Source organism: Pseudophryne corroboree, chromosome 3 (assembly GCF_028390025.1).
Source record: "Pseudophryne corroboree isolate aPseCor3 chromosome 3, aPseCor3.hap2, whole genome shotgun sequence".
NCBI lineage: Eukaryota > Metazoa > Chordata > Amphibia > Anura > Myobatrachidae > Pseudophryne > Pseudophryne corroboree.
Window position 1 is genome coordinate 458153116 of NC_086446.1, and position 21199 is coordinate 458174314.

General features: G+C 45.9%; 1 protein-coding gene across 1 annotated transcript in view; it reads right to left on the reverse strand.

The window, feature by feature from the left end:
- Nucleotides 1-2772: 2772 nt before the first annotated feature.
- Nucleotides 2773-21199, reverse strand: part of MRPL58 (mitochondrial ribosomal protein L58) — a 68883-nt gene continuing 50456 nt past the window's right edge. Inside the window, exon 6 of the mRNA XM_063960664.1 lies at nt 2773-3448. Within this exon, the coding sequence (XP_063816734.1) occupies nt 3364-3448 (85 nt within the window). The 3' untranslated portion in view covers nt 2773-3363. The remainder of the gene's footprint in view (nt 3449-21199) is intronic.

Here is a 21199-nt window from a genome sequence, read left to right on the forward strand (position 1 = left end):
GAAAGAAAAAACATTGCAAGTGCACACCTTAGGCACAAAGCACTGCTAATAACAATAATAAAAGTAAACTGCAATTATACATAGAGCAAAAACTAGGTGCTGGGCATGATTTTTGGACAAACCTATATGGGCCCACCCACGGCGTCCAGGTGACCTCATCATCAGATGGGTCCCTAAGATACAATTCCAGGGGACAGGATCACTTGGGGGGTCCCATGCACTGGACCCCTATTACTTGGTCCAGCAGCATCATTTCCATCCATGTTCCTCCTGACGCAGAAGGCATCTCCAAAAATGATGCTTACCAACCAGCATATAGGAGTGAGTACTTTCGTGTCCTGTCCCCACACTTCTGAACATGGGTGCTGCAATCATGGATGCAGTCACCTGACTGTACTGACCAATCAGATTGCTGCAACGTGGGTCACCTGTTCCGCTCAGCCTATTTGTGCTCAGAGGGCCTTATTTTAACCTGGACTTGCACTGTGAACATTGCCAGAACAATTGCTCTCCTTTGAGATTAGTATCTGGGCTCCTGGTGTCTTTGCATCTCTGCATTGTTTCAGTCTTCTTGCAGTCTGTATTTTTTTTTTTGCCTCATCCTGTATTAAGCTCTTCGTCAGCATTGCTACAAGAATCAGCATTTATTTGTTACAAGTTCCATCATTACTAACAGCACTGTGCCAGTTCCAGATGCAAATCTCCAAGCAGTGCTATAACTATCTCCACCAGGATCCATCACCTGCATTACAAGTGCAGCCTGTTTCCGATTCATCTCCTGTTACCGGTGTTTACCAAATGTATTCAGCTCGTTATGTGTGGTTACCAAGTGCATTATTCACAATCAGTATTACACTCTGCTATTGACCGTTTTGCATTTGCTAGTACACCCAGCAGCTGATCCAGTATTACAAGTGTGCTGCATCTGACCCAGCCTCAAGCTAACTGCCTTCTGGTGTCCCAGTGCCTGCTGCATTATCATTCTGATCCAGACTGTGCTATCCGCTTCACATTGGAAGTAGCACTGTTCCAGTATGTCTCAGTATTCTGGGCCACAGGAGCTTAATCAAGTCACCTAGTTTTATTCACTCTCCTAATATAGAAGCCAGTCTAAGGGCCCTGACCTGTGTCAACAAAACCTGACACCCCACCAATGTAAAGCTGATTATCAATTGATTTGCCCATATATGTTTGATCTTTTTTTCAACCATACTGCTTGACTGTTCAACATAATTGATCCCATTGCTCAAAACAATTGGTTGGATGAGTAGGTTGTAATGTATACTCCCGGCAAAAAAATGTAGATCACCCTCATTTTCCATTTAGTAGTGAAATTTACAATTTATTGCCTTATTGTACTCTGAAATGAAAACATAGAACAAATAAATAATTGCAGATAAAATAAATCATATAATCATTTTGTTGAATGATATTTAATCTAGATTTTTGACTCAATGTAGCCACCTTTTGCAGATGTAACTGCAGAACACGCGTGGCATACTTTCTACAATGGATATCAACTATTGTTCGGAAAGTTCTTGCTAACACTGTAAATTGCTTTTCTTTCATCCTATCCAGCTCAACGGGATTTAAGTCTGTGTTGAAGCCTATCATCTTGTTCTTTTCCTTGAAAGTAGTTCGGACATGGCCTGGAGGTAACTTTGGGTCATTATCTTAATCTAGAATGAACCCTTGACCGACTAGGCGTAGACCAGAGGGTATTGTATGGTGCAGCAATAGGCTACAGTCGCTCATTTGGTTCATTATTCCAGTCACTCTGTGCAAGCTGACAAATCAGCATCCAGCAATAGAACCCCACTTCCTCCTCCTTGTTTGACAGTTGTCCCAGTGGTTTCCTTACTAAGAGGCGGCTTATAAAACCTGCCACTTCCCTGTGTGTTTAAGCCAAATAAGACTATACCATTTACCAGCAGGGAGGTGCAGCTTTAATAGCTTGGATAATGCTTGGGCATGAAATGGATTAAAATTTATAATAAAATAAATAATATTATAATTTGGTTTGCCTATAATTTTGACCTGCTAGGACACAAATTAGGAAAACAATGGTGCGAGTCTGCTGATGTGTAATACAAAAAGATTTACTACACAGTATTAATTTTGTCTGTTAATCCTTCATCTAAAGATCATTATTACACGAGTTGTGATTCTCTGCACCACCCTGTTAATTGAATGCTCTGAAGGAAAGGCAGTGTATAACAAGCTCACAGCTTGCAGAACTTTAATTTGGATAAGTTTAAATACATGTTCTTTACCTAATTCACTCACTTAAAAAGATTACAATTTCTGAGCATTTAAAAAAAAATATATATATTTGTCAATTAAGTGGTTAACAAGCACTGGGAAATGTATGTAGCGGTCTTCAATCAGGTAAGCTTTGCCTTTAAGAATCATTTTTCTAAATGTACAAATTGGAATATTTTTAAACTCTATGGCCGGGGCACTGTTATGTGGAGTGAGACATCTACTAATACATAAAAGCCAGTTGCTGCAACACATGCATCAGGGAATCCCTTTGTAATCATTTTGGAATCAACAAACATTCCAGCTCCAGCAGATTGACCACTACCGATACCTGATATCTGCCTTATTTTGCCATTTACTGTACTCTCATCAGTGTGATCAGGGCTTGCTCTCCAGGTTAGGATCAATATTACCCTGACAGCAGATGCAGGCTAATCCTATGAAACATACTGTTGCTCTCATCCACCATTCACTGCCACAACACACAGTAGAAAGCAGCAGTTAAGCACATTTGATGACAGCTTTTTCCACACTTTTAATTATCTATATACATACATGATTTTGGAAATTGCGTCGGTATCAATAATTTATCCACTATACCCAGTGCAGGAGAATTCCCCTTTCCTTTGAAAATATTATTTTTAACTAAGCAACAGTCAGTATGTTTGTGATAGACAAAGGCTTTTGAGTTAAATTCTACGTGAGTAGAACTTTTGGAAAACCAGCTAAATCAAGGGCAGAAATTAGTAATTTCTTGATTTGATATCATTACCATCCTTTTATTTGGCATGGTTCATTTATAAGATTGTATCTTGAGCTATAAACTTTCTGCATTTCACACCTTTTATTAACAATCTGGACATCAGCTCTATGTACAGAGAATTATTAAATCATTTGCAGCTATTATAAAAGAAAAAAGCAAAGCTGCTATCCTGCTCCAAGTAGCAGCTACCATGTGCCATGTCATTTTATCACCCAGTTAGCCTCATGCATCATATGGTAATAGAACTTTAGGCTTGTGAAAATACAGTATTGAAGTCACCAATTGTACACAAGTTAGGACTCCTGTGTCCATCCCTTGACCACTTATGTTGCGAATAGTCAGTCCAGGCTGATATGCCGACTCTGTTTTATGCTAGAATGGATTTTCTTCTGACGCAGGCGTTCATGGTTCATGGCTTCAAATCTGGAAGAAAGAAAGAAAAAAATAAGAATTTACTTACCGATAATTCTATTTCTCATAGTCCGTAGTGGATGCTGGGGACTCCGTAAGGACCAAGGGGAATAGCGGCTCCGCAGGAGACTGGGCACATCTAAAGAAAGCTTTAGGACTAACTGGTGTGCACTGGCTCCTCCCCCTATGACCCTCCTCCAAGCCTCAGTTAGGATACTGTGCCCGGACGAGCGTACACAATAAGGAAGGATTTTGAATCCCGGGTAAGACTCATACCAGCCACACCAATCACACCGTATAACTTGTGATCTGAACCCAGTTAACAGTATGATAACAGAGGAGCCTCTGAAAAGATGGCTCCCAACAATAATAACCCGATTTTTGTAACAATAACTATGTACAAGTATTGCAGACAATCCGCACTTGGGATGGGCGCCCAGCATCCACTACGGACTATGAGAAATAGAATTATCGGTAAGTAAATTCTTATTTTCTCTAACGTCCTAAGTGGATGCTGGGGACTCCGTAAGGACCATGGGGATTATACCAAAGCTCCCAAACGGGCGGGAGAGTGCGGATGACTCTGCAGCACCGAATGAGAGAACTCCAGGTCCTCCTCAGCCAGGGTATCAAATTTGTAGAATTTAGCAAACGTGTTTGCCCCTGACCAAGTAGCTGCTCGGCAAAGTTGTAAAGCCGAGACCCCTCGGGCAGCCGCCCAAGATGAGCCCACTTTCCTTGTGTAACGGGCTTTTACAGATTTTAGCTGTGGCAGGCCTGCCACAGAATGTGCAAGCTGAATTGTACTACAAATCCAACGAGCAATAGTCTGCTTAGAAGCAGGAGCACCCAGCATGTTGGGTGCATACAGGATAAACAGCGAGTCAGATTTCCTGACTCCAGCCGTCCTGGAAACATATTTTCAGGGCCCTGACAACATCCAGCAACTTGGATTCCTCCAAGTCCCTAGTAGCCGCAGGCACCACAATAGGTTGGTTCAGGTGAAAACGCTGGAACCACCTTAGGGAGAAACTGAGGACGAGTCCTCAATTCCGCCCTGTCCGAATGGAAAATCAGATAAGGGCTTTTACAGGATAAAGCCGCCAATTCTGACACGCGCCTGGCCCAGGCCAGGGCCAACAGCATGACCACTTTCCATGTGAGATATTTTAACTCCACAGATTTAAGTGGTTCAAACCAATGTGACTTTTGGAACCCAAACTACATTGAGATCCCAAATTGCCACTGGAGGCACAACAGGAGGCTGTATATGCAGTACCCCTTTTACAAACGTCTAAACTTCAGGGACTGAAGCTAGTTCTTTTTTGGAAGAAAATTGACAGGGCCGAAATCTGAACCTTAATGGACCCCAATTTCAGGCCCATAGACACTCCTGTTTGCAGGAATGTAGGAATCGACCCAGTTGAATTTCCTCCGTCGGGCCTTACTGGCCTCGCACTACGCAACATATTTTTGCCAATTGCGGTGATAATGTTTTTGCGGTTACATCCTTCCTGGCTTTTGATCAGGATAGGGATGACTTCATCCGGAATGCCTTTTTTTTCTTCAGGATCCGGTGTTCAACCGCCATGCCGTCAAACGCAGCCGCGGTAAGTCTTGGAACAGACAGGGTCCTTGCTGGAGCAGGTCCCTTCTTAGAGGTAGAGGCTACGGATCCTCCGTGAGCCTCTCTTGAAGTTCCGGTTACCAAGTCCTTCTTGGCCAATCCGGAGCCACGAATATAGTGCTTTCTCCTCTCCATCTTATCAATCTCAGTACCTTGAGTATGAGAGGCAGAGGAGGGAACACATACACTGACTGGTACACCCACGGTGTTACCAGAGCGTCTACAACTATTGCCTGAGGGTCTCTTGACCTGGCGCAATACCTGTCGAGTTTTTTAATCATGTGGACGACTTCTGGGTGAAGTCCCCACTCTCCCGGGTGGAGGTCGTGCTGAGGAAGTCTGCTTCCCAGTTGTCCACTCCCGGAATGAATACTGTTGACAGTGCTATCACATGATTTTCCGCCCAGCGAAGAATCCTTGCAGCTTCTGCCATTGCCCTCCTGCTTCTTGTGCCACCCTGTCTGTTTACGTGGGTGACTGCCATGATGTTGTCCGACTGGATCAACACCGGCTGACCTTGAAGCAGAGGTCTCGCTAAGCTTAGAGCATAGTAAATGGCCCTTAGCTTCAGGATATTTATGTGAAGTGATGTATCCAGGCTTGACCCTAAGCCCTGGATATTCCTTCCCTGTGTGCCTGCTCCCCAGCCTCGCAGGCTGGCATCCGTGGTCATCAGGACCCAGTCCTGAATGCCGAATCTGCGGCCCTCTAGAAGATGAGCACTCTGCAACCACCACAGGATGGATACCCTTGTCCTTGGTGACAGAGTTATCCGCTGATGCATCTGAAAATGCGACCCGGACCATTTGTCCAGTAGGTTCCACTGGAAAGTTCTTGCGTGGAATCTAACGAATGGGATTGCTTCGTAGGAAGCCACCATTTTTACCCAGAACCCTTGTGCATTGATGCACTGAGACTTGGTTCGGTTTTAGGAGGTTCCTGATTAGCTCGGATAACTCCCTGGCTTTCTCTTCCGGGAGAAACACCTTTTTTCTGGACTGTGTCCAGGATCATCCCTAGGAAACAGAAGACAAGTCGTCGGAACCAGCTGCGATTTTGGAATATTGAGAATCCAATCGTGCTGCCGCAACACTACCTGAGATAGTGCTACACCGACCTCCAACTGTTCCCTGGATCTTACCCTTATCAGGGAATCGTCCAAGTAAGGGATAACTAAAATTCCCTTCCTTCGAAGGGATATCATTTCGGCCATTACCTTGGTAAAGACCCGGGGTGCCGTGGATCATCCCTACGGCAGCGTCTGAACTGATAGTGACAGTTCTGTACCATAACCTGAGGTACCCTTGGCGAGAAGGGTAAATTTTGACATGAAGGTAAGCATCCTTGATGTCCCGAGACATCATGTAGTCCCCTTCTTCCAGGTTCGCAATCACTGCTCTGAGTGACTCAATCTTGAATTTGAACCTCTGTATGTAAGTGTTCAAAGATTTTAGATTTAGAATCGGTCTCACCGAGCCGTCTGGCTTCGGTACCACAATAGTGTGGAATAATACCCCGTTCCCTGTTGCAGGAGGGGTACCTTGATTATCACCTGCTGGGAATACAGCTTGTGAATGGCTTCCAAAACTGCCTCCCTGTCAGAGGGAGACGTCGGTAAAGCCGACTTTTGGAAACGGCGAGGGGGAGACGTCTCGAATTCCAATATGTACCCCTGAGATATTACCTGAAGGATCCAGGGGTCTACTTGCGAGTGAGCCCACTGCGCACTGAAATTCATTGAGAACGGGCCCCCACCGTGCCTGAGCCTAGCGTCATACTGAGGGCTTGGCAGAGGCGGAAAAAGGGTTTCTGTTCCTGGGAACTGGCTGATCTCTGCAGCCTTTTTCCTCTCCCTCTGTCACGAGCAGAAAAGAGGAACCTTTTGTCCGCTTGCCAACAAAGGACTGCGCCTGATAATACGGCGTCTTATTTTGAGAGGCGACCTGGGGTACAAACGTGGATTTCCCAGCTGTTGCCGTGGCCACCTTTCAAAGGCAATACTTCCAAATGCCGTTTGGAATCCGCATCACCTGACCATTTTACTGGTAGAATTGGACAACGCACTTATACTTGATGCCAGTCGGCAATTATTCCGCTGTGCATCATGCATATATAGAAATGCATCTTTTAAATGCTCTATAGGCAATAATATACTATCCTAATATTTCCAGTCAGGGAATCCGACCATGCCCACCCAGCACTGCACCTCCAGGCTGAGGCGATAGCTGGTCGCAGTATAACACCAGTATGTGTGTAAATACCTTTTTGGATACCCTCCTGCTTTCTATCAGCAGGATCCTTAAGGGCGGCCATCTCATGAGAGGGTAGAGCCCTTGTTCTTACAAGCGTGTGAGCGCCTTATCCCCTAGGGGGTGTTTCCCAACGCACCCTAACCTCTGGCGGGAAAGGGTATGCAGCCAATACTTTTTAAGAAATTATCAATTGTTATCGGGGGGAAACCCACGCATCATCACACACCTCATTTTATTTCTCAGATTCAGGAAAACTACAGGTAGTTTTTCCCTCACCGAACATAATACCCCTTTTTGGTGGTACTCGTATTATCAGAAATGTATAAAAACATTTGCCATTGTCTCAATCATGTAACGTGTGGCCCTACTGGAAATCACGGTTGTCTCTTCACCGTCGACACAGGAGTCAGTATCCGTGTCGGCGTCTGTATCTGCCATCTGAGGTAACGGCCGCTTTAGAGCCCCTGACGGCCTATGAGACGTCTGGACAGGCACAAGCTGAGTAGCCGGCTGTCTCATGTCAACCACTGTTTTTTTTTTTATATAGAGCTGACACTGTCACGTAATTTTCAACAGTACATCCACTCAGGTGTCGACCCCCTAGGGGGTGACATCACTGTTACAGACACTCTGCTCCGTCTCCACATCATTTTTCTCCTCATACATGTCGACACAAACGTACCGACACACAGCACACACACAGGGAATGCTCTGATAGAGGACAGGACCCCACTAGCCCTTTGGGGAGACAGAGGGAGAGTATGCCAGCACACACCAGAGCGCTATATATATACACACAGGGATAACCTTATATAAGTGTTTTTCCCCTTATAGCTGCTGTATGTTTTAATACTGCGCCTAAATAGTGCCCCCCTCTCTTTTTTTAACCCTTTCTGTAGTGCAGGGAAGAGCCAGGGAGCTTCCCTCCAACTGAGCTGTGAGGGAAAATGGCGCCAGTGTGCTGAGGAGATAGGCTCCGCCCCCTTTTCGGCGGCCTTATCTCCCGGTTTTTTGTATATTCTGGCAGGGGTTAAATGCATCCATATAGCCCAGGAGCTATATGTGATGCATTTTTTGCCATGTAAGGTATTTCTGTCATGTTTTATTGCGTCTCAGGGCGCCCCCCCCAGCGCCCTGCACCCTCAGTGACCGGAGTATGAAGTGTGCTGAGAGCAATGGCGCACAGCTGCAGTGCTGTGCGCTACCTTATTTGAAGACAGGAACGTCTTCTGCCGCCGCTTTCTCCGGACCTCTTCGCTCTTCTGGCTCTGTAAGGTGGCCGGCGGCGCGGCTCCGGGACCCATCCAGGCTGAACCTGTGATCGTCCCTCTGGAGCTAATGTCCAGTAGCCAAGAAGCCCAATCCACTCTGCACGCAGGTGAGTTCGCTTCTTCTCCCCTTAGTCCCTCGATGCAGTGAGCCTGTTGCCAGCAGGTCTCACTGAAAATAACAAACCTAAACTAAAACTTTCACTAAGAAGCTCAGGAGAGCCCCTAGTGTGCACCCTTCTCGTCGGGCACAGAAATCTAACTGAGGCTTGGAGGAGGGTCATAGGGGGAGGAGCCAGTGCACACCAGTAAGTCCTAAAGCTTTCTTTAGATGTGCCCAGTCTCCTGCGGAGCCGCTATTCCCCTTGGTCCTTACGGAGTCCCCAGCATCCACTTAGGACGTTAGAGAAAGTAATTAATAGCTTTCGAGTTTTACATAATGGCAACTACTTGGTAAGGTGCCAAGAAGCTTCTCTTATATCTGTGCCATTGCGGTTAATTACAAAAAACCCCATAACAAAATCCAATATCTCACCAGAGTAGCAATTAATTTCCTTAAGGATAGTGTGTTAACTTACATTTTTAACCACTTGCCTGCCATGGTCACATCATTTGTGAGCACACCAGGATGTGCGTTATCTGACATGGTTGCAAACAATACAAACAGTCAGAAACACTGAGTGGGCGTCTGTCCAAAGATAATCTTCTAGCAGTTGTCAATCACAGAAGGACCTCCCAGCCTCTCTGCATCCCTGTACCCTCTGCCATGCTGACGATCACTGCTAATTGGTCAGCACAGTAGGACCCCCACCCAGCTGCTACAGAGAGGAGCAGCCATCCAGGAAATGTAAATTAACCCCCCCCCTCCCCCCCAGTGTGTACCTGGCGGCTGCTCAAATTTTGAGCAGCCTTTAAGGAAATTAAATCACTATGGTCACGGTGTTCAGATATTTTGGTCAAAGATATTTGCAAAAAAATCAAAGTCAAAACACATACATTTAAAAAATTCCGTATTTTACAAATGTAAATATTTATCTATATATTTATTATTTATATAACATTTGGATAGTAAATAGTAAACAGTTATAAAACGAGTTTTATGGTAAGAACTTACCTTTGTTAAAACTCTTTCTGCGAGGTACACTGGGCTCCAGAGTAGGATCTTGATCCGAAGCACCAACAGGCTCAAAAGCTTTGACCTTCTTCCCAAGATGCATAGTGCTGCCTCCTATATCACCCCGCCTCCGTGCACAGGAGCTCAGTTTTGTTAACCAGCCCAATGCAGTAGCAAGTAAAAGACGACAACTGCCAGTTGCCACAAACACCACACTCTCCTGACAGGAGAAGTGTCAGCGGCTAATGCCATACCAACCCAAAGAAGCTAAATGCGTCAGGGTTTAGAGAGAGAACCTGACCTGCACCCATGCCCTGGTGATCTAGTGGGATCGCCTGTACTGCCACAGTGTCCACCACCAGCGGGCGTGGCCCGCCTCCCGCCGGATCATGATAAAGTGCGGGTCCCGCGAGCGGGACCCACTTACCTCCTCCCGAAGTGCGGGCACGCGATCCCGGAGAGCCCCAGCCGTGTGTGACTAACTTGGAAGAAAACCGTGTACTGCGCCGCTGGGGGAGAGATGGAGCTGCAGCAGGCAATGTCTACTGACATCCAGCACAATCTGTGCCTCTGCTGCATCCCTTATAGTCGTCTTTTTTCCTCAGAAAAAGCTTTTATAGAGCTGCTGTGAGCAGCTCTTCCTGTTACATGCTTGCACTGCAAGCACCAACTACAAACTGAGCTCCTGTGCACGGAGGCGGGGTGATATAGGAGGCGGCGCTATGCATCTTGGGAAGAAGGTCAAAGATTTTGAGCCTGTTGGTGCTTCAGATCAAGATCCTACTCTACACCCCAATGTCTATCCTTGTGGAGCCCAGTGTACCCAGCAGCAGAAATAGATATTCTTGACCCAATACAATCAGAAAAAAGACAAACTGCGAGTTAAGTAGAAAATCAATATTTATTATTTTGCTTTAGTAACCATGTCTGTTATCCTTTTGCTCTTTACCCTTGATTTTGTCACCCAACTCACAAGCAAAGTTAAATCCATCCATCCATCAGGACATCACATCCTACCAGACTCTCGTCATCCGATCCTCTTTTTCAGAGCTTGCCTCTTGCCGTCCATTTTATAAACTCTGACTTCCTTCACCCCAGTATCTGGAGATTACATCATGGCCTTAATCCAGTCCTCACACTCTGCCACCTCACCCCTTGACCCTATCCATTCCTCCCTACTCCGCTCCCATTGCCTGTTTCTATCTTGCTCATTTATTCAATCTTTCCCTCGTCAGGCACTGTCCTCTCTGCATTCAAGCATGCCCTTGTCTCCACCATTCTAAAAAACAAACAAAAAAACACCTTTGATTCTGACAGTCTAATTACCGTCCACACCCACACCTTGAAGACTTTGCCCATGTTGCTTCCAACGAGACTGTCCAACCCTCTACAAAGCTTCTAAAGACCCACTTCTTTATCAAAGCTTACCAGCTCTTAACCTAAACCACTGCTCCATGCTCCTTGCTCCCTGGGCCTAATTCAGACCTGATCGCTGCCGTGCGTTTTTACACAGCCGCCGATCAGGTCTAAACTGCACATGTGCCAGCGCATGCAAGACCGACGGCTGTCTCAGCCCTGCGATCGCCTCTGCCCTAGTGACAGGCAGAGGCTTTTGCTGAGCGGGCCTGCGGCGTTTGACCGCCATTTAAGGGGCGCGGTCCTGTGCGATGCTTGTGCGGGAGGGTCGGACTAGCCCCCCCCCCCCCCTTCCCCCCCCCGCATGTCTGTGTGACATGTGACTAATCGTAGATGTGCTAAATTTAGCACATAAACGCTCAGGTCTGAATTAGGCCCTCTGTCTCTCCCCTCTGTGCTGTACCTGTATGTCTGCCACTCCCCTTTATATTGTAAGATCTCACAAGCAGAGTCTTTTTCCCTCATGTGTAATTCCTTCCTTCACTTATACCTTCACCTCCTTGCCACTGATAACATCACCAAATCTTTGGGTTCAGCTGGCGTTGCTTATTTGGGTATTATAACTGCTAATGTTTTTAAACCTTGTAGCCCATATTCTGAAACATTCTGAACTGTAAGTCTTTTTTTTGTTCATACAATTTCTTTTTATGTGCTTTATAATGTGCTCTGGACCCTTGTGACAGTATATAAATAATTTTAATACTAAGAATAAGGTTCTAGAGAGGTAAAAGAGAAGGCAGATTTTAGTCACATAGAACCACGTTCTCACGACAGGAGAAGGGACCAGCGGCTAATGCCATACAAACCCAAAGAAGCTAAGTGCGTCAGGGTGGGTGCCCTGTGGAACCCAGTGTACCTCGCAGAAAGATTTAACAATGGTAAGTCTACCATAAATCTCCTTTTCTGCAGCGGGGTACACTGTGTTCCACAGGGAATACATCGGGGGATGTCCTAAAGCAGTTCCTCAAGGGACGGAACGCACCTTAGTGGGTATGAGAACCCGGCGTCCAAAGGAAGCATCCTGGGAGGCGGAAGTATCAAAGGCATAGAACCTAATGAACGTGTTCACTGAGGACCATGTAGCCGCCTTGCACAACTGTTGAGCGGACACGCCACGGCGGTCCGCCCATGAAGGTCCAACAGACCGAGTAGAATGGACCTTAATAGCAGCAGGAGCCGGGAGCCCAGCCTGCGGATAAGCTTGTGTAATCACCATTCTAATCCATCTGGCCAAGGTTTGCTTATTCGCAGGCCAGCCAACCAAAAAGTACAAAGAGAGTATCTGACCTCCTGATAGAGGCAGTCCTCTCCACATAAACACGGAGAACCCTTACCACATCCAAAGACCGCTCTTTGGAGGATAAGTCAGAAGAAATGAAGGCTAGTACCACAATCTCTTGGTTAAAGGTGAAAAGATGACACCACTTTAGGTAAGTAACCTGGGCGACTGCCCGGTCATGATGGAAGATCAGAAACGGTGGGCGACAGGACAAAGCGCCTAAGTCCGACACCTTCCTAGCGGAGGCAATAGCCAGCAGAGTGTACCAAAAAAGAAGAAAAAGACTCTCGTTTTTTGGGGGGCACTCATTGAAAGATATTACATAAAATATAACTTTTATTGATTATCATTAAAAATGTTGCCACAAACCAAGACTAGGACATGAACATGTACACATAAATACCAGAATTCACAAAAAAAAAAAAAAACACGCCTAAATTTACGCGTGGTATGAACACACAGTGGGGAGATACACGTGACCTGGTCAGGGTCAATGTTATTGATCCTGACAATAGTTCCTGCAATAATAAGCATTGACAGTCCCCTAACAAGAGGAGACAAAATTGTAGGATGATATAGTCGGCTGAAACAAGAAGCGGTAGCCCTATAGATAGATTTACCATAAATTTCAGCCTGTTGTAATGGATGCTATTGGCGTAGAATATAAGTAACAATAACAGTGTTGATTAGTATGTGTCCAAACTTCATAGCACATACAATCTCCCCATCGATTGCATATCATATGTTCCCTTAGAGAGGTAGTAGCGAAATAATCTAATAATTATTCAGGATCTAGGATATAAATCTCCATATGAGTAAAACTGATCCAGTAATTGTCTTAGTGCAAATACTATTGATTTTCTCAGTGCAGTGTACCGGTAAGCCTATTAGTAGAATTGGTAATTTATTGGTAAAAAATGTCCACTATATATAACACCCTGATCCGCGTCTCAGGTATTGGCAGGCTATTGCTGATTAAATTTGTTGTCTGGGCAGAAATATCTAGTATGCCTCAATAACACACTGTAGCAATAAATGTATCAATCTTGCTCCTTATATGTAACCATCATATTGATATTCAGAAATCAGTATAACAGGGTATACATCTAACATATCCTCTAATACGTGTATGTAAAAAGATGGCTTAAAGAGGTAAGGAGCATATGAATGAGCTGGTACAAATTGCAGAAAAGGCACTCCTATCATTGATGCAGTGGGGTGGCTTACTGTGTGACATGCATTAATACAGTAAATGAGCGTGTCCCATCTGCACCTAAGAGTTGGAAACAGAGAGAATGCTTCTGCTTTTGAAAAGATCACCCTCGGGCACCCTGATGTAACAGCGCAGGGGGTCCTCTGAGTTCTCCTTATGACAATGAGAGAGCATCGAAAAAATAAGAATTTACTCACCGGTAATTCTATTTCTCGTAGTCCGTAGTGGATGCTGGGACTCCGTAAGGACCATGGGGAATAGCGGCTCCGCAGGAGACTGGGCACAACTAAAAGAAAGCTTTAGACTACTGGTGTGCACTGGCTCCTCCCACTATGACCCTCCTCCAGACTTCAGTTAGGATACTGTGCCCGGAAGAGCGTACACAATAAGGAAGGATTTTGAATCCCGGGTAAGACTCATACCAGCCACACCAATCACACCGTATAACTCGTGATACAATACCCAGTTAACAGTATGAGAACAACTGAGCCTCTCAACAGATGGCTCAACAATAACCCTTTAGTTAAACAATAACTATATACAAGTATTGCAGACAATCCGCACTTGGGATGGGCGCCCAGCATCCACTACGGACTACGAGAAATAGAATTACCGGTGAGTAAATTCTTATTTTCTCTGACGTCCTAAGTGGATGCTGGGACTCCGTAAGGACCATGGGGATTATACCAAAGCTCCCAAACGGGCGGGAGAGTGCGGATGACTCTGCAGCACCGAATGGGCAAACTCTAGGTCCTCCTCAGCCAGGGTGTCAAACTTGTAGAATTTAGCAAATGTGTTTGACCCCGACCAAGTAGCAGCTCGGCAAAGTTGTAGATCCGAGACCCCTCGGGCAGCCGCCCAAGAAGAGCCCACCTTCCTCGTGGAATGGGCTTTCACTGATTTAGGATGCGGCAGTCTAGCCGCAGAATGTGCAAGCTGAATCGTACTACAGATCCAGCGAGCAATAGTCTGCTTTGAAGCAGGTGCACCTAACTTGTTGGGCGCATACAGGATAAATAGCGAGTCAGTCTTTCTGACTCCAGCTGTCCTGGAAACATAAATTTTCAGGGCCCTGACTACGTCCAACAACTTGGAAGCCTCCAAGTCTTTAGTAGCCGCAGGCACCACGATAGGTTGGTTCAGATGAAAGGCTTATACCACCTTAGGGAGAAATTGGGGACGAGTCCTCAATTCTGCCCTATCCATATGGAAAATCAGATAAGGGCTTTTACATGACAAAGCCGCCAATTCTGATACCCGCCTGGCCGAAGCCAAGGCCAACAACATGACCACTTTCCACGTGAGATACTTCAATTCCACGGTTTTAAGTGGCTCAAACCAATGTGACTTTAGGAAATCCAACACCACGTTGAGATCCCAAGGTGCCACTGGAGGCACAAAAGGGGGCTGAATATGCAGCACTCCCTTAACAAAAGTTTGAACTTCAGGTAGTGAAGCCAGTTCTCTCTGGAAGAAAATCGATAGAGTCGAAATCTGGACCTTAATGGAACCCAATTTTAGGCCCATAGTCACCCCTGACTGTAGGAAGTGCAGGAAACGGCCCAGCTGAAATTCCTCCGTTGGGGCCTTCCTGGCCTCACACCACGCAACATATTTTCGCCATATGCGGTGATAATGGTTTGCGGTTACTTCTTTCCTAGCTTTAATCAGCGTAGGAATGACTTCCTCCGGAATGCCCTTTTCCTTCAGGATCCGGTGTTCAACCGCCATGCCGTCAAACGCAGCCGCGGTAAGTCTTGGAACAGACAGGGCCCCTGCTGCAGCAGGTCCTGTCTGAGCGGCAGAGGCCATGGGTCCTCTGACATCATTTCTTGAAGTTCCGGGTACCAAGCTCTTCTTGGCCAATCCGGAACAATGAGTATAGTTCTTACTCCTCTTCTCCTTATTATCCTCAGTACCTTTGGTATGAGAGGAAGAGGAGGGAACACATAAACCGACCGGTACACCCACGGTGTCACTAGAGCGTCCACAGCTATCGCCTGAGGGTCTCTCGACCTGGCGCAATATCTTTCTAGCTTTTTGTTTAGGCGGGACGGCATCATGTCCACCTGTGGCCTTTCCCAACGGTTTACAATCAGTTGGAAGACTTCTGGATGAAGTCCCCACTCTCCCGGGTGGAGGTTGTGCCTGCTGAGGAAGTCTGCTTCCCAGTTGTCCACTCCCGGAATGAACACTGCTGACAGTGCTAACACGTGATTTTCCGCCCATCGGAGAATCCTTGTGGCTTCTGCCATCGCCGTCCTGCTTCTCGTGCCGCTCTGTCGGTTTACATGGGCGACCGCCGTGATGTTGTCTGACTGGATCAGTACCGGCTGGTTTTGAAGCAGGGGTTTTGCCTGACTTAGGGCATTGTAAATGGCCCTCAGCTCCAGAATATTTATGTGCAGGGAAGTCTCCTGACTTGACCATAGTCCTTGGAAGTTTCTTCCCTGTGCGACTGCCCCCCAGCCTCGAAGGCTGGCATCCGTGGTCACCAGGACCCAGTCCTGTATGCCGAATCTGCGGCTATGCTGCAGCTTTTTCCCTCTACCTCTGCCTCTGGGCAGAAAGGACGCGCCTTTAACCCGCTTGCCCTTATTGGGCCGAAAGGACTGTACCTGATAATACGGTGCTTTCTTTGGCTGTGAGGGAACATGGGGTAAAAATGTAGATTTCCCAGCTGTTGCTGTGGAAACGAGGTCCGAGAGACCATCCCCGAACAACTCCTCACCCTTATAAGGCAAAACTTCCATGTGCCTTTTAGAATCTGCATCTCCTGTCCACTGCCGAGTCCATAACCCTCTCCTGGCAGAAATGGACATTGCACTTATTTTAGATGCCAGCCGGCAAATATCCCTCTGTGCATCCCTCATGTATAAGAGTGCGTCTTTAATATGCTCTACGGTTAGCAATATAGTGTCCCTGTCTAGGGTATCAATATTTTCCGACAGGGAATCTGACCACGCAGCTGCAGTACTGCACATCCATGCTCCTGCTTTCTATCAGCAGATTCCTTCAGGGCGGCCGTATCCGGAGACGGTAGTGCCACCTTCTTTGACAAGCGTGTGAGCGCTTTATCCACCCTAGGGGATGTTTCCCAACGTGACCTATCCTCTGGCGGGAAAGGGTACGCCATTAGTAACCTCTTAGAAATTACCAGTTTCTTATCGGGGGAAGCCCACGCTTCTTCACACACTTCATTTAATTCCTCAGATGGAGGAAATACAACTGGTAGTTTTTTCTCTCCAAACATAATACCCTTTTTTGTGGTACCCGGGGTAACATCAGAAATATGCAATACATTTTTCATTGCCTCAATCATATAACGTGTGGCCCTATTGGAAGATACATTAGTCTCATCGTCGTCGACACTGGAGTCAGTATCCGTGTCGACATCTGTGTCTGCCATCTGAGGTAGCGGGCGTTTTAGAGCCCCTGATGGCTTTTGAGACGCCTGGGCAGGCACAGGCTGAGAAGCCGGCTGTCCCATATTTGGTATGTCGTCAAACCTTTTATGCAAGGAGTCGACACTGTCGCGTAATTCCTTCCACAGAACCATCCACTCAGGTGTCGACCCCGCAGGGGGTGACATCACATTTATCGGCATTTGCTCCGCCTCCACATAAGCCTCCTCATCAAACATGTCGACACAGCCGTACCGACACACCGCATACACACAGGGAATGCTCTGACAGAGAACAGGACCCCACAAAGCCCTTTGGGGAGACAGAGAGAGAGTATGCCAGCACACACCAGAGCGCTATATAACACAGGGATCCCACTATAAATTAGTGTTTTTTCCCTTATAGCTGCTTATATTATATATACTGCGCCTAAATTTAGTGCCCCCCCTCTCTTTTTTACCCTTATGTAGCTTGACACTGCAGGGGAGAGCCAGGGAGCGTCCTTCCAGCGGAGCTGTGAGGGAAAAATGGCGCCAGTGTGCTGAGGGAGATAGCCCCGCCCCTTTTCCAGCGGACTTCTCCCGCTTTTTCTGGAATTCTGGCAGGGGTATTTTTACACCTATATAGCCTTCCTGACTATATATGGTGTAGATTTGCCAGCCAAGGTGTATTATATTGCCCTCAGGGCGCCCCCCCCCCCCCCCCCCCCCCCAGCGCCCTGCACCCATCAGTGACCTGACTGTGAGGTGTGCATGAGGAGCAATGGCGCACAGCTGCAGTGCTGTGCGCTACCTTGTTGAAGACAGAAGTCTTCTGCCGCCGATTTTCCGGAACACTTCTTGCTTCTGGCTCTGTAAGGGGGCCGGCGGCGCGGCTTCGGGACCGAACATCGAGGTCGGGTCCTGTGGTCGATCCCTCTGGAGCTAATGGTGTCCAGTAGCCTAAGAAGCCCAAGCTACCACCAGTTAGGTAGGTTCGCTTCTTCTCCCCTTAGTCCCTCGCTGCAGTGAGTCTGTTGCCAGCAGATCTCACTGTAAAATAAAAACCTAAATATACTTTCTTTCTAGGAGCTCAGGAGAGCCCCTAGTGTGCATCCAGCTCAGCCGGGCACAAGATTCTAACTGTAGTCTGGAGGAGGGTCATAGTGGGAGGAGCCAGTGCACACCAGTAGTCTAAAGCTTTCTTTTAGTTGTGCCCAGTCTCCTGCGGAGCCACTATTCCCCATGGTCCTTACGGAGTCCCAGCATCCACTTAGGACGTCAGAGAAAAGATTTAAGAAACATAGTATCAATAAGATGAAAATAAAGAGCACCAATCCCCTTTTGAATGTATGCTGCTTCCTTGCATATGTGTATACATTGATGCCAGGTGAGCGGTACCTTCCTTACACCTATAGTGCCTGGAAGAAAGTAGTTAGGTGACATTGCTGGGACCCTAATGGTAGTAACGGTCCTGATGCCGCAAGGTATTGCAGGCCCCGTTACCCACCATGCGGTCCCGCCGGCTGTCACTCGAAATGAAAAGTACCTGAGAGTACGCGTGGATGTCAGGGTGTACGGCTCCGGCTGCACTGCACTGAGCCTCAGACAGCTGTTTCGCTTTCCGGCTTCCTCAGTGAGACACCCTGTAACCGGGTGCTGGTGTTGTTTAAAAATAGGTGATGTCCAATCAGGAGCGGGGGGGGGGGGGGGGGGGGGGCTATCAATTAGGCCTGTGCTAGTACCTGATGAGACCTGGTGTGTGCATTATGTCTCAGGTGTCAGTATTCTAGCATCGTCTCCCATTCCCTATGAATTGGGAACACAATTCTCTGTAGACGTGCTAAGTATGGATTCTATTAGTACCCAATGGTCTCTTTTATTCAAGTATAAATAGACACCTGGCAATAATATGAAAATATAACAATAAGTTGTAAGGCTACACGCAAAAAATGAGAATGAGAAGGCAGTACAAAATTAATTAACAGAAGGGGAAAGAAGAAATAAAATTTACTGCTGATGTGATTATATAAAAATGCAAAAAGGTGGAACACTATATAGAACTATGAGGGATATATACTAGTATATGTATATGGATGTAGATTAGATATCTCAAAAATCCTCATATGATATTTAAAATAATTATGATAAATAATAAATATGATAATAGAAATAGGGAAAAGAGTAATGAAAATGAAAATAATAATAAAAAAAATAAAAATAATATAAATAAATAAATAAAAATAACAAAATTACAAAATATAAAATAAAAATAGAAATAAATATAATAATGAAAAATAAAAAATGAAAATAATGATAAAAAAATAAAAATAGATAATAAAAATAATAATGATAATGGAATGACATAAGCCCAATTATATTGGAGTTACATTGTACTTCTGTGGGGTGAAAAAAAAAATAATAATATAAATAAATAAGATACTGGGCGACTGTAAAAAATATTTATGTAATATGCATATCGGTGAGTTAAGGCCCGCTGTAAGTGAGGAAGATAGTAACATGGGCACCATATAATACCTAAGAAGGTGGGATATGGTTTGTATATTTCAACTGTATAGTGAATTATTATACGAAGTTACACACTCCATCGATGGGAGAAATATGTGATGTTGAGTGTTAACAGGAGGAGAGTCAACCTAAAAAACCAAAGACATATAAAGTGTGTCTATAAAAAGACATTATAGTTTATCATCTCATTCAAGCCATGAGGGCTCACTGTGTTTAGTCTATACGTCCACTTGCTTTCCTTCCGGAGTAGTTCTTTACTCAAATCTCCACCACGTGTTCCAAGTCTGACACGTTCCAAACCAAAGGCCTGTAATCCGTGTGTTTGTCCATCATGATATCTGATGAAATGTCTAGCCACTGACGTGAGTTTTTTATGTTTGGCTAGGTCTGAAGCAGCATTCCTTATATTGCCCACATGCTCCAAGATTCTTTGTTTAAGTACGCGGGTTGTCATACCCACGTATCTTAAATTACAGCTACATTGCAGACAGTATACCACTCCCATGGTGTCACAGTTGATGAACTGTTCCAGTTTGATATTGTTGCCAAATCTATCACTTATCTGATCCTTTCTGATTATAAGAGTACAGGCTTTACATTTACCACATGGGTATGTACCTTTCAATGGGGTCTTTCGAGTCGGATTCCTGACAAAATGGCTTTTTACCAGTTTGTCCTTTAAGCTACTGGCCCTTCTCCAGCTAAAGGAAGGTCTGTCTCCCAGAACTTTCTGCAGGTCCTCATCCATAAGTAAAACTTTCCAATGTCTCTGGACCAGTGTCTGTAATTCTCTCCATTCATGACAGAAATTAATAAAGTATCTCACTACCGTAGATTCAGTCTTCTTTTCATCTTGTGGGAAGATAAGGGTTTCCCTCTCAATCCGGGATGCATGATATTTTGCCGATTTGATAAGTTTGTTACTATAGCCCCTTTCCCGAAGTCTGACTGTTAGTTCTTTACTTTTGTCCAGATATGTTTGTTTGGTAGAACAATTCCTCCTAAGTCTGAGAAACTCACCCTTAGGTAAAATCTCAATTGTGGGGGGAAAATGGGCACTGCTCTTATGCAATAGCCAGCAGAAACAGGACCTTGGCTGTGAGCCATTTAAGGTCCACTGACCCAAGAGGTTCAAATGGAGTCTCTTGCAGGACATTCAGGACAGCAGACAGAACCCATGGAGCCACAGGAGGGACAGAGGGAGGCTGAATCCGTAGTACGCCCTGAGTGAATGTAGGAATAGATGCAAATTTACTCTGAAATCCCACCGACAAGGCAGATATGTGAACCTTGAGGGAGGCCAGACGAGGTCCTAAATCCAGGCCTTGTTGCAAAAAAGCCAGAAGTCTGGAAGTACTAAACTTGTAAGCATCGTAATACTTAGCCGCACACCTGGTGAAGTAAGAATTCCAGACCCTATAATAAATCCACGTAGAAGCCGGATTGCGGGCCTTTAGCATAGTTTGGATTACCGCCTCAGAGAAGCCTTTGGCCCTCAGGAGTGAAGCTTCAAGAGCCACGCCATCAAAGCCAGAACGGGCCAGGTCCGGGTAGACAAAAGGGCCCTGAACAAAGAGGTATGGGTGTTGAGGAAGTAAAAGAGGACGCTCTATCAACAGACTCTGCAGGTCTGAGAACCAATGCCGTCGGAGCCACGCTGGAGCGACTAGAATTAGTATTCCT